Source organism: Dunckerocampus dactyliophorus, chromosome 12 (assembly GCF_027744805.1).
Source record: "Dunckerocampus dactyliophorus isolate RoL2022-P2 chromosome 12, RoL_Ddac_1.1, whole genome shotgun sequence".
In the NCBI taxonomy this organism is placed as follows: Eukaryota; Metazoa; Chordata; class Actinopteri; order Syngnathiformes; family Syngnathidae; genus Dunckerocampus; species Dunckerocampus dactyliophorus.
In genome coordinates, this window is record NC_072830.1 from 10,171,129 (window position 1) to 10,184,383 (window position 13,255).

Below are 13,255 nucleotides of genomic sequence, written 5' to 3' on the forward strand. Positions count from 1 at the left end.
TACAGTATGTACTCTTTTACTGCACTATATATATATATATATACTGTATATATTCTCTTTTTGAATGTGGTCGTATTGTCGAGCTACATAAGCAAGGCCTAAGCAGACAGCATCTGCGGGAAAAGGGTTTAAAAAACAAAAAAATAATTCAAAGCTCTCGTCTCCTTCAACGCCACAAAACTGCCTGTTTAGACTTTGCCAGGGAGCATCAAACATGGGACATTGAAAGGTGGAAAAATGTTTTATTCTCTGATGAGAAAAAATGTAACCTTGACGGTCCAGATGGCTTCCAGCTGTCGGTGACGTCATTGTCTTCAGGGTATGTGGTGGTCATGGGAGTTGCAGTTGACCTTTGAAATACGGTTGGTTCGCTTCTTCTTTTGGTCAGTTCATTCACTTTATTCAGTTTTCATATTAAACTCATTTGGCCTTGTTTGAAACTCCTTTTAAGTGACATTTATGGGGACAATATGCAAAGTCAGGACGTTTTGTACGCCTCAGGATGGTAGTTATGGTCCAGTAGCAGTGACGCTTAGTGACGTCGTCATCCAGAGCGGCGTGTCCAGGTCAAAACACATGGAATGTTACAGATACAATCCCCGTGGTTTAGTGATGTAAAAATCACTGTGCGTGCGTGCTCGATTAGGAGCGTCTGTGGGGACGTCCTTAAAAATGCATTTTTTTTCATATTGATGTCGGCTGTATTTTCATTCGTATACAGATAAAGTCCAACTTTAAGCCTTTCAAACTCATGGACCGCAGCTTCAGGACAAGATAAGAGGTGTGTAGGGTATAAATTCACATTAATATCTATCTGCAGATGAAATTTCTTTAAACTCTGATGGTGTGAAATATGTTAATTTTGCCCCGGAACTACCGAGTACATGCAATTAGTAGTGTGGCATTGAAACGAATACAGCCTGCTGCTCCTGCATTATTATACATGATGTTCTTCCCTGGACTTTGGGATTTTCAAAAAATGTAAATGGCTACTCTGTTGACTTTTAGAACGAATGTCACAGCCTAAGTTATGATATATTTTGTAGTATGGTTGTCCGTGGGTCATCACAGATTTTGTCTTGACTCAATGTTAAAGCAATGGGAACCAAAGGCACTACAGTATTTTCCGGTATGAAATTTGCTTTAGCGTCTTTAATACTTAGAAGTGAATGAGATATCAAATTAAAGTGCAAGTCATGTTTTGTTAGACAGAATTAATCACAGACTTTTACATATTTCAAAATGTTGTAACATTCCTAATATATGTGCGCTGCAAAACTTCTGTCAGTGTATTCTTGCTAGCTGCTACACCGTCCTTTCAATTGGCTGCTCTGATCAGGAGGATTATCAACCCAAAAAAAGCCTGTGCTTCCATCGGCTTGTACAGGTGAGAAAGTTTCAACACCTAATTGAAGAGACCATAGCACATTCATTTGCATAATGTCTCTCATTGGGTGCAAAGTGCAGGTTTGGATTGCATTATTATTTAAAGTAAAAAATGAATCATGGCAAGCTATACCACCCTTTGTCATATAGTTGAAAAGCATATTTTGTTCAACTTCACTCTTTGCTCTTTTTGCCCATTTTTGTTGTTCTTTCTTTAATTTTCCAAATATTTGCTTCCGAAATAATCTAATAATCTAAAAAAAATGTCATACTAGTATGACTTTATTTCCATAATATTATAACTCTGTCCCCAAGCTCATTTTCCAAAAATTACATCATTTTGTTTTTGTTTCTCATAATATTACAACTTTAAAAAAAACATTTCTGTCTGTTTCTGATAATATTCAAATTTAAAAAAAACATCTTTTTTCTTTAACATTTCAACTTTATGCTGAGGTTATTGTTCCTCATAATATTACATGATCAACGTAAACTTACAACTTTTTCTTGTTGATCACAATTTTTTTTCTCTTCATGTTTTGACTTTATTCTCGTTAGAATACCGCTGATTTTTCCAATTGCTGTTGGTGGTTTTTTTTGTTAGTTTACTTGTTAAATTATATTTGTAGACTGTGTGTGGGCCAATAAAAAAACAGCCCATGGCTGCAAATGGCCCCCGTTTGGACACTTTGGACACCCCCGGTTTGGCCTTTCAGCGGTGTGTTAGTGCAACAATTTAACAAGACTATTTCTTTCTCCTTTTTTTTTTACACTTTATCAGCTTATTTGCTGATTTAGTGATAAACACCCTCAAGCTGCATCTCTGCTAGGCTCAATCAATAATAAATTATGGCAAGAATAAAAAACAACAGTATTAGTACGGACAAAAAAAACATATCATTGATTAGCCTTCCCTTGAATGGTAATGACAAAGTGGAGCTGCTTAAAGAATTGTAAGACATATATTTTACACATAAATTCATGCATGATGGATGCATTAGCCCAGGGGGAGGGTTTCAACGGAGACTTACTTTTACCAAATGAGATTTTCCGAATTTTTCTAACTTTTTTTTTTCATAGCAAATGAACTGAATAAGCTTGTTTTTCCAGACCTTTAACACAATGTTTATATTGACAACTCTTACTTTGGATGCAAACTTCTTCTTCCTCTCTCAACTTTTATGACTATTTGAGGTGAGCTTTTTGTGTTTTATTGATATGACTGGCAACATTTAACTTGTGCTTTATTTACAAAGCACACCTCCACTCAAACATGCTGCTCGTGGTCTTTATGCTATTTTGTGCTCATTAGAATGAAACGGAGTCTGAATTGAATACTAAGAGTTGAAGCTAAATATTCTTTGACCCTTTAGTGAGCTCCTAAAAATCAGCTGGCAAGCAAGTGGTTGGAGACTCCTGCATCAGCCACACCGTGCTACCAAAACAACTTATGCCTGGGCCACAACTGGACATAGCATTTTTTGGCCGTTTAATTTGTTCCCCAAATCACTGTGACTGTCGCTTCATTCGTACAGCCAACGCACATAAATTGTAAGACCAAAGTGCGTCAAACTTGCAATAAAAGTACTGACCTTGCGTTCCATGCAGGCTTCATATGAAGGTTGCAAAAACTACACACGAGCTGCAAGGTGACACCAAGGTTGCCAAGTGCGATGTACAAAAAAAAAATACATTTTTCCCAAACCTGACACCAGCAAAACATATGAAAGACACGCGTCGGCCGTACGGACGACGCAAGAAGACGTACAAAGTGCTTAAGTTTCTCTTGCAACCTGTCCGTAGAGTTTGTTTGACATGACAAAGAGCCTCTGCAGCCGGTCTGCAGCTTGAAAATCAACACCTCACATGTGCGCCCTCCGTGCCTTTCCTGCATTTTTTGCAAGTAGACTGGCCGTAGGAGCCCGTAAGACCGGTTGTGAACGTTTGGAACTTTTGATTGGTGCCTCACTGGACTCAATGGACAAGTGTTGACCGTGTCTGCTGTGGTCCAGTCACCAATCAATGATGACAAAGCATCTTGAAAGACAAGCTAGCGTGTCAGGAAGCCATGGAGTTTGGTTTGCATGAAGATTCTGACCAAGTGTGACCAAGCCGAACACCTTTGGAATGATCCTAACTTTAGAAAAAAAAACGGTGTCGAATTTTTGTAGTATGATTGTCAAACTTGAAATGAGATTAGGAAAAATACATCTGACTCCGCCAGGGCTGGACACGTTGGAGAGACTATGTCTCTCAACTGGCCTGGGATCTGCCGGGAGGAGCTGGACAAATAGCCGGGGAGAGGGAAGTCAACCTTGGATAAGCGGTAGAAAATGGATGGAAAAAATGGACCAAACTAAACTATTCCCTCAAACTCTTATTTTGTAGTGTAAGTAGTACATTCTAATCAAATTCAACTTGTTAGCTTGCAAAAAAACCCAAAGTCATGCCTCCACTCCTAATGCTTCAAGGACATCTTTTCACTTATTACTTTTAGCCAAAATGAACGTCAAGCAGTTCATAAACAAAGTGGACACGCGTTCTTGGATTTCTCTGCATGGGTTCAACTTCAGATGGAAAAAGCGTTTGGATGCGTCCTTAATGGACTTGGGCTAAACAGTAAAAGTTCCTGTTTATTCATGTTTTTGCATCAGAGTGGTATTTATACATATGTATGCTTTTTAATTATCAAGCTCTATGAAATGAATGGAAATACATCTTGCCATAGCTTGGTAGATGATGGTTGGGCCTTGGTGGAGGTGGATTTGTATTTTATTTGCATCTATTTAACAAACAAAAAAAGAACACCCCCAGACACTTGTCATCTATTCCTAACATGGACGGCAGTAAAAACGTTTTCATTAGCAGTACAGTGACAGCGACTCACACAGCCGCTAATCGACTCTTTGCGACAGCGGATGCCACCGACCATAAAGCGCTGTGATTATTTTGCAAATGTTAAAAACCATTGGAGCGTTTCGCTCAAGGCTTTGGAGGCAGCGACATCCATCAAGCACAGCCCCCCCCCATTCCCTCCAACCCGTCCATCCCCCCCTTCACATGGTATGACAGGTATTCCCAGGTAAGATGACAAATGTTAATGAATGCACCCCGCACGTGCATTCATGGATGGAATTTATGACTGAATGAAGCCGCTCAGGATGAAACAGCAACGCCATTTTTCAACCCAGCTCACTTCCTGTGTGTCCATTTTAAACCCACTCCACTTCCTGTGCGAGCATTTTCCATCCAGCTCACTTCCTATGTGTCCATATTCAACCCAGCTCACTTCCTGTACGTCCATTTTAAACCCAGTCCACTTCCTGTGCGTGCATTTTCCATCCAGCTCACTTCCTGTGTGTCCATTTTAAACCCAGCTCACTTTGTGTGTGTCCATATTCAACCCAGCTCACTTCCTGTGTGTCCATTTCCATCCAGCTCACTTCCTGTGTGTCCATTTTAAAACCCAGCTCTTTTCCTATGTGTCCATTTTAAACCAACTCACTTCCTGTGTGTCCATATTCAACCCAGCTCACTTCCTATACGTCCATTTTCAACCCAGCTCACTTCCTGTGTGTCCATTTTAAACCCATCTCACTTTGTGTGTGTCCATATTCAACCGAGATTACTTCCTGTGTGTCCTTTTTAAACCCAGTCCATTTCCTGTGCGTGCATTTTCCATCCAGTTCACTTCCTGTGTGTCCATTTTAAACCCAGCTCACTTCCTGTGTGTCCATATTCAACCCAGCTCACTTCCTGTGTGTCCATTTTAAACCCAGCTCACTTCCTGTGTGTCCATATTCAACCCAGCTCACTTCCTGTGCCTGCATTTTCAACCCAGCTCATGCACTGACTGCTCCAGTGTGTCACTAATCAGGTTTTCTTGTCATATTCACTACTTTAGTGTCTTAAAAGGTTCAATTCATGAGTCTGCAATAATATTCAAAGATGCATCAGAACATTCTTTATAAAATACACAAGTTCTATTTAACAAGACATTTCTTCCATGAATGAATGAAAGAATTCCAGTATTCATAAATTGCAGTTTAATTGGATGAAGTGCAGCACAGCTGCTGGAGGACGACTTGCGTCTCATGAGCCGAGGCAAGGCGCTTATGAGCACGGCAGCCAAGTCGCCGTCAAACTGGCGTCCCCCAACGCTCCACCAAAATAGCTCCACCTGTCAGGACGTGGGTAGACAAATAGCTGTGTAACAAGCGCCAGTGAGCCACAAATGGCTGCTCCCTGTCCTCAGACCAGACCTTCTTCATTAACAGCAGCAGACAATCACAGGAAACAGAAACTGTCAATCATGGCCTCCGCTTGACTTTGCAGCCTGTGTCGGAAGAATTTCAAAACGGAGAGGGTTTCGGCTACATCGTGGCCTTTCGTGCCAACGGCACCCGCGGCTGGAAGGAGAAGATGGTGACGTCGGCGGACTCGACTACCTACAAGTACCGTGACGAGACCTTCCCGCCGCTGACGCCCTTCCAGGTGAAAGTGGGCGTGTACAACAACAAGGGTGACGGGCCTTTCAGCCAAGTTGTCATCATCCACTCTGCAGAAGGCGGTGAGTGAAAGCTGTGTTGTTTGTGCACGTTTGGAAACACACACACGCCGTTTCACTGTGTGTGTGTGCACAGAACCCAGGGAGGCACCGACCAACGTGAAGGCTTATGCCGTTTCCTCTTCACAAATACGAGTCACGTGGAAGCCCCCCCATCCCGGTCCTGGAAGACCAAAAGGATATGAGGTCAGAAGAGCACTCATGCACTCACTCATGCATTACTCATGCACTTACTACTCATGCACTCAGCGAGTGAGGTGTGCACTTATGCACTCACTTGTGCATCACTCATGCACTCACTACTCATGCGTCACGCGTATCACTCGTGCATCATTCATGCACTCATTCATGCATCACGCATACCCTCACTCATGCGCTCACTTGTGCATCACCCATGCACTCACTACTCATGCATCACTTGTGCATCACTCATGCACTCACTACTCATGCATCACTTGTGCATCACTTGTGCATCACTCATGCACTCAGCGACTGAGTTGTGCACTTATGCACTCACTTGTGCATCACTCATGCACTCAGTACTCATACATCACTCATGCACTCACTACTCATGCGTCACTTGTATATCACTCGTGCATCATTCATGCACTCATTCATGCATCACTCATACCCTCACTCATGCACTCACTTGTGGATCAGCCATGCACTCACTACTCATGCATCACTCATGCATCACTCATGCATTCACAGGACACTATTAGGTACCCCTGCACACCTTCATGAGCATATATTAGCTACACTGGCTTGCTTTTAGCATCTTTCATGTTTGTGTGTGCAAGCCTGTATGGAACACATGCTCTCATCTTTGACCCTTAACAACCCATAACTCTTTACATAAATGTGTCCTATGCAGCTTCAACCCTCAGTGATGTATAGGAAACATTTAGGAGTGGTTGCTATTTGACAGTCATGTGACTAACCCAAGATATGGCTTCCCCAAAAGGGTAGTTAGCATTTTCAAAAGCTTCTTTTTGACCATGAGAGTGCATTTTAAATCCATGTAACATTTGTAATGCTTCCATAGGGTGTCAAATATTACAGTTGAACTCTTATGGTGTTTATTCCATGTAAATTTGCTATGGAAAGCCTGATGCTAATAAAATGCTAATAAGCCACTCAAGTGTTTGGTTGTTGCCAGGTGAGCTACTGGAAGGACACAGAGAAGGAAGACTCGGGCTGGAAGCAGAGAACGTCAAAGAACGAGACGTCCATGGTGCTGGGAGGACTGGAAGGAAACGTCCAGTACGCGATCACAGTCAAAGGCTTCAACAGCATAGGCCAAGGTCCCGCCAGCGCCGCCGTCACAGCCAAGACCAGGAAAGCGCGTGAGTTCACCACTAAGACGGCACGTGGTCTCATCGTGTGGGGGCTCTGATGGTTCTTCTGTGGTTCTTCAGCTCCTGTGCAGCCTCCAAGCAACCTGCTGTGGATCCAAGAGGGCAACAACGTGTCTTTAAGTTGGGACCCGGTCAAGGCCAAGGAGAACGAGTCTGACGTCATCGGGTACATGGTAATCATCTCCTCCTAATAACACCTAACGTGAGCATTTCCATGTGGAAAGTCTTGTTTTTTAGTGGTCACACCATACCAAAGTATTGATTGATTGATTGATTGGTCCACCTGCATGGTTTAAACGTGGAGATGTGAGGTGCAAGGGCGCTATGCCACCAACAAAGGAGGAGAGTGCAGAGGAGGATGAGAGCTGGCTCGCTTTCAAAGCTGCTTTGGCTGATGACCATCAAGCTGCTCAAGAGAGGCTGGAGAGAGATTTCACGCAAAGAAGACATTTCTTTTATGTCCTCCTCAACGCTGAAACATCTTCTAGCTCGGGTTGTTGCCATGGAGATTGAGGCTGTTTCACGGCTGACTCATGTCATATCATAAAAAGCATAAAAATACATCTTCTTCATCTTCATCTTCTTCTCCTTACCTCCACCACTTGACTGACGTGTCTTTGTGGGGATTGTTGGACATGAGGGACATAATGTCCACTCTACGAAAGTAGTTTTTACATACAGTATGTTTTACAATATCATAATAATCATAATAGTTATTCCAAATGACATGATGGATGAGCTGGTGTTGTCATGCTCCCTAGGGGTCCGTGTCCTCTGTGGCTCGGGATCTGGGTTGATCTGGGACCCCAGGGTTTCCAACCCTGCTGCTCCTCTGGAGCCCTGCGCGGGGTGTCGCGACGCGGCATCCAGGTTTCAGGGGGGCGACCACCGTATGTGTTAGTTCTGTTATTTTTTTGTTTATTTATTTATTTAGTTAGTTATTTTATTATTAGTCCTTTTTTTAATGGGGGTACACGGGAGTTGGCTCTGTGGGGGCGGGTGCTTGGTGTTCCACCTCTGCCACCTGGGCCTGCATGGGGTGGGGAGCAATGCTTCCTTCGTCCCTGGGCGGGGCGCTCTTGTGTCGAGGGCCGGGCGTGGGGCAGCCTGGGGCGAGCCAGGCCCCGTTCCCTGGGGTTGGGGGTTGGCGTGGGAGGCTAATGTGGGTGCCCTTATGGGGGTGTGGTCTCTCACCGGTCTCAGCGGTTGGCTGCCCTCCAGCCTGCCAGCGCCCTGTTTGTGGTCGGGGTTGCCTCTCTGTGGCCCCTTGCTGGTCTCCCCGGAGGGGCTTTGTGGGCTGGATCCTGGGGGGGCCGGTCTTGGTTCTGCCCGACCCTGTGGGGCCAGTAGCTCTCTGGCGGTGGGGTCTCGGCCTGGCTGTGTAGGGCAGGGCTTGCTGGGTGGTAGGAGGTAGTCCCTCTCCTTTCATACATTCTCAGTGACAATTACGCTTTCACACATATGCGCACACTTATGCACATATATACTGTATACATGCAGACATGCACACATACACACATACACACCTACGTGTACGTGTGCACACTCACAGTGCATACGCACTCCCCCACTGATTTATTCATGGTGTTATCATGTTGTTGGTTTTATTACAGTGATGCTGATGTCGGCAATAAGATTGTAGTTATTACAATAGTGTGCATTACAGTTGTTGTCATTCTGTTCACTATCATGGTTAATATTTTCATTGCTATTCTTGCCAACAATAAGTTAAGACTGTTTCAATTCGGTATTATCACTGTGGCTGTTGATATGATTTTGTCCTAATCATTATGGTCCTTATGGCCTTCATAGGCATTTGCTGATGTAGTCCCGTTTCGTTCTGTTGTTTTATTGTCATTGCAATTGTTGTTGTTGCTCTTGTTCTTGTCTCTCTCTGTATTGTCCCCCTCTTGTCCCCGCAGTCCCCCTTCTGTATTCTTTTCTCTTCTTTTCTATCCCCTTCTGCTCCGGTCCGGCCGCTCCAAATTTGCATAGCAACAAAACATTGAATAAAATCAAATAGTGGAAGAGTGGAAGAGTATCTTACACTTTTCCCTGGTAGAGCAAATCTGTTGAGGATGTAAGGGCATCTAGATCAACAATACTATCTGGCTGGACAGGACAAAGACAACAACAACTTTGTAACACGAAACATTACAGCACGCAATGTTGTAACACGGAACACTAACACAGAACGCCGTAACATAGAACGTTGTAACATGAAACATTATAACTTGGAACGTCATAACGCGAAACATTTTAAAGGAATGTCGTAATGTGGAACGTCATAAAGCGAAGACATAAGAACACAAATACAAATACTGTATTTGTTTTTGTGGTATAATGAATGGTAGTATTATTATATTTCTAAGAAAATTAAAATATGTCATCTTTAAGAAATATGATTTGAACGTAAGAAGACATGAAATTAGGGATTTGATTTTAAAACCCTGTATCATTCATTCATTCATTCATTCATTCATTCCCTGTGTATACTGTAGTGTACATTTGTAACTATGCAAATCTTACTTATTTATATTCTTTGTGTTTGATTCTATTTGATTCGTATTGCATTGCATTTTCATCCAAGTGTGCGTTTGGTGTTTGCAGGTGTTACTGAAGCAGGAGGGCAGAGGTCACAACCAGGTGACTCGGACCATTAACCCATCCACCATGCTCTCCCTTCCCGAGGGGGGCACGTATGTCATTGAGGTGCGAGCCCTCAGCGAGGGCGGGGAAGGATCGGTCAGCTCCCCAGTGCGACTGGTCACCTCCTCTGGTGAGACAACGCCCGGGCACCGCAGGGTGGTTGCGTTCCATGCGAGGGCTTTTATTTCAGCCAGCTCGCCTAATGAAGCAGTGAAAGCTGTTGTGTGACTTTTCTTTGGCTAATTCTGTTTTAATTAGCTTGTCCCCACGCACACCCTCCTCATTGCGCTCGGGCCAATTAACCTCCTCACAGCGAGACGACGGGCCAGGGGCTGTTTTGTCCTCGTAATAAAGTAATTTCTTGGACATTGTCACCATTTGTAGTTTTGCCTCTTTATCTGCTACTTCAATGCTTTTGGAACGAAAGTGAAAGCTTTCAGCATTAAAGGTACACCATGATGTGATGAAAATGATGGAAGAGTAAGAAGTTTCATCTCCCTTGCTTGTTTGATCCACTTTGGAGAGAAGAAGCACTCAAACCTCCTTTTTCAAATTGAGTCTTTTCATGACATCATGAAGGAAAAACCTCCTGCCTCATGGGCATGATACCGTCTGTGATCCGCCCCTAGCTAGATGGGCCCGCCCCCTGCATACGCCCACAACTTTGTAAAAGAGCAGGCTTCGCTACATGTCGTAAAATACAGTAGGTTAGCTACACTTGTGGACGTTAGTTGTGTTTGATGTTAGAGGTTCCAGCTGTGTTTAGTTATAACAGGGGTGTCCAAAGTGCGGCCCAGGGGCCATTTGGTGTCCACGACCGTTTTTTTATTGGCGCGTTCATCATTCTAAAAAGATAACAAGAAAAAAAACACCACCAGCAAAAACTGAAAAATCAGTAATTTTACGAGAATAATGTCATATTATTATGAGGAAAAATAACCTAATTTTGGTCGCATAAATTTGGAATATTAAAGAAAAACTTTTTTTAAAATTGTAATATTATGAAGTGCAAACAAAACAATGAATAAAGTTGTCATTTTTTGGAAAAGGTTATGGAAAAATGAATGGATTGAAGTCAAAATATTATGGGAAGAAAGTCATCATTTTAATTAAATTAAATAATTATTACAACTAATTAAAAATGTACAAGACGAAAGTTGAAATAGTTGGAAAAATAAAAAAGAAACTATAGTAACATCCGTAATTTTACGAGAATAAAGTCAAAATATTAAGAGGAAAAAAGTTGCAGCTTTACGGGAATATATTTGTAATATTATGAGGAAAAATAATGTCATTTTTTTTAGATACAGTTGAAATAGTTACATTTTTTAATTGTAATATGACAAACAAAAACAGATAGATACTTTATTGATCTCCAAGAGAAATTCATATTATTTAACCAAAAATTTCAAATATTTGGGAAATTATTTTTAAAAAATGATATTTAAGAATAATGTACACAATACACTCTGCCAAATAGTTTTTCGTGGACTGTGGTTACCCGTGTGTGAGATGCATTCCTTTGCATCACCGTTAGCTGTTTTTCTGTTTCTTGGTATTTCCACCTTCCATGGTGAGTTTTGTGTTTTTTAGCTGTACCTCCTCGTCTTCTTCATTATTTTTGTGCCGTTCTATTAATGGCAGATTTTAGTGAACAAGTTGTTGATTGTTAAAATGTGTTTTGACTGGAGGACTTTAACATTTGTGAGGGTTAGGTTTTGTTTTTTTGTGTGTTTTTTTTTAACCTTACACAACAGTTAAGTATGCTGTAGGCTTTAAAACCACAGTTTTTTTGGCCTAATTTTCGTAACTCTTCCCCTCCCAGGTGTCCGTGCAAAGAGCGGCCATCACTCTTTGCACGTGCGTGAAGGGAACCTGACGTGGACGACGCTGCTCTTGCTTCTGCTGGTGCCTTCAGTGTCCTGGTGAGACCCCCTGTCATGTTTTCTGGGGGAGAGGGACTCACCAGTCGTCCGCTCCCTGATTCCCTCAAGGCGTGCCCGGCACTCCTGAGGCCTTCTGAAGAAGCGGGGGGGGAACAGTCACCCGGACCACCCGTTTATTTGCTCTCTTTGTCCAACATCGCTCGTGTCGTGCTGTCGTGTTTCGTGCGACGAGAGATTTCTTCAATCTTTCTTTTTTAGTCATTGTCTCGTCGAGCAGCGGCCGGCCAGCAGCGACTCCCAGGCTATGCAGCGTGAACAATTCCTGGAAAGCCGCAATGGAAGAACATCTAGGACGAACCGGCCTTTTTCATCTGCATCCATCCCCCCAAACACCCCCACGTTTAGCTGGCCAACGAGCCGGGCAGCAGAAGACTCAGTAGACAAGAAGTGCTTTTTTTTCTTACGTTTTTTCTAAGGAAGTGTGTTTTGTACACGGTGGTACCTTTAGACAAGAAGACAGTGGCGTTTATCTGCTTTGTTTCTCGCTTGGTTTGTTGGATGTGTGGAAGTAGGTGGCCGTCAAAGGTGCGCAACTTAGAACCAGTGTACCGCTCCCTGGTGGCTAATAAATGTCATGTCTATTTTTTAAGTCCTGCCTTTGTAGTTTTTCAAAATCATCGTCATGATGCAAGAAGTTTTGATGTGCTTGACGTCTGCTGGTTGCTTAGACAAATGACAGCAAAGTTACAGCAAGGCAGCACTTTCAGTTTTAAGGATTAAAAAAAATCCTTTTTGTTGTCACTTTCTACCAATCAGGAAGAAGCTTTTGAGCTAAAATTCGGACAAACAAACAAAAACTACACCAGAGCAAGAACCTGCAGGAACCTATTGATTTTAGTATATCAGATCCAAAATGGCGGTACATGTTCATGGACATCAGGACACCCCGTCCAATATTTAAATGAGGTCAAAATTTAGCTGTTTTTTGTCATACTTGTTACCATCACATTGCCTTCAGACTCAGACAGGGATTATTTCTACACGTCCAAACAAGAACTCTGTTTATTTGATCCTCTTTGGCAGAGGTTGCTTTTTATTTATTTCTGAAGAGATTGTTGTTGTGGATCAGGGTAAGATCCCTACTGATGTTGACTGGTCACATGAACATGGCACTGATGGACCTCACCTGCAATAAAGCATCACTGGGTCGCTCCACACAGGACGGGTCCAAACCCAGACCGCTTTTTATGGCCGATCAAACTCTACATCCTCATTTTCCTCATTTGCGTCCTCATCCAGTCCTCATTTACAACCTCATCCTTTTCTGTGGCCTCATCCATGTCCTTGTCTGTGCCCTCATTCGCATTCTCATCTGCATCATCCTCATCCATGTCCTAATTCGCCTCCTC

General features: G+C 42.9%; 1 protein-coding gene across 2 annotated transcripts in view; it reads left to right on the top strand.

Annotated features, from left to right (window-relative positions):
* Window positions 1–12,495, top strand: part of cntn5 (contactin 5) — a 120,055-nt gene extending 107,560 nt beyond the window's left edge. For both annotated transcript variants that reach the window (XM_054793930.1, XM_054793929.1), the window contains exons 19-24: window positions 5,722–5,956; window positions 6,030–6,139; window positions 7,113–7,299; window positions 7,372–7,484; window positions 9,922–10,090; window positions 11,786–12,495. In XM_054793930.1, the coding sequence (XP_054649905.1) occupies window positions 5,722–5,956; window positions 6,030–6,139; window positions 7,113–7,299; window positions 7,372–7,484; window positions 9,922–10,090; window positions 11,786–11,889 (918 nt within the window). In that variant the 3' untranslated portion in view covers window positions 11,890–12,495. The remainder of the gene's footprint in view (window positions 1–5,721; window positions 5,957–6,029; window positions 6,140–7,112; window positions 7,300–7,371; window positions 7,485–9,921; window positions 10,091–11,785) is intronic.
* Window positions 12,496–13,255: the final 760 nt, after the last annotated feature.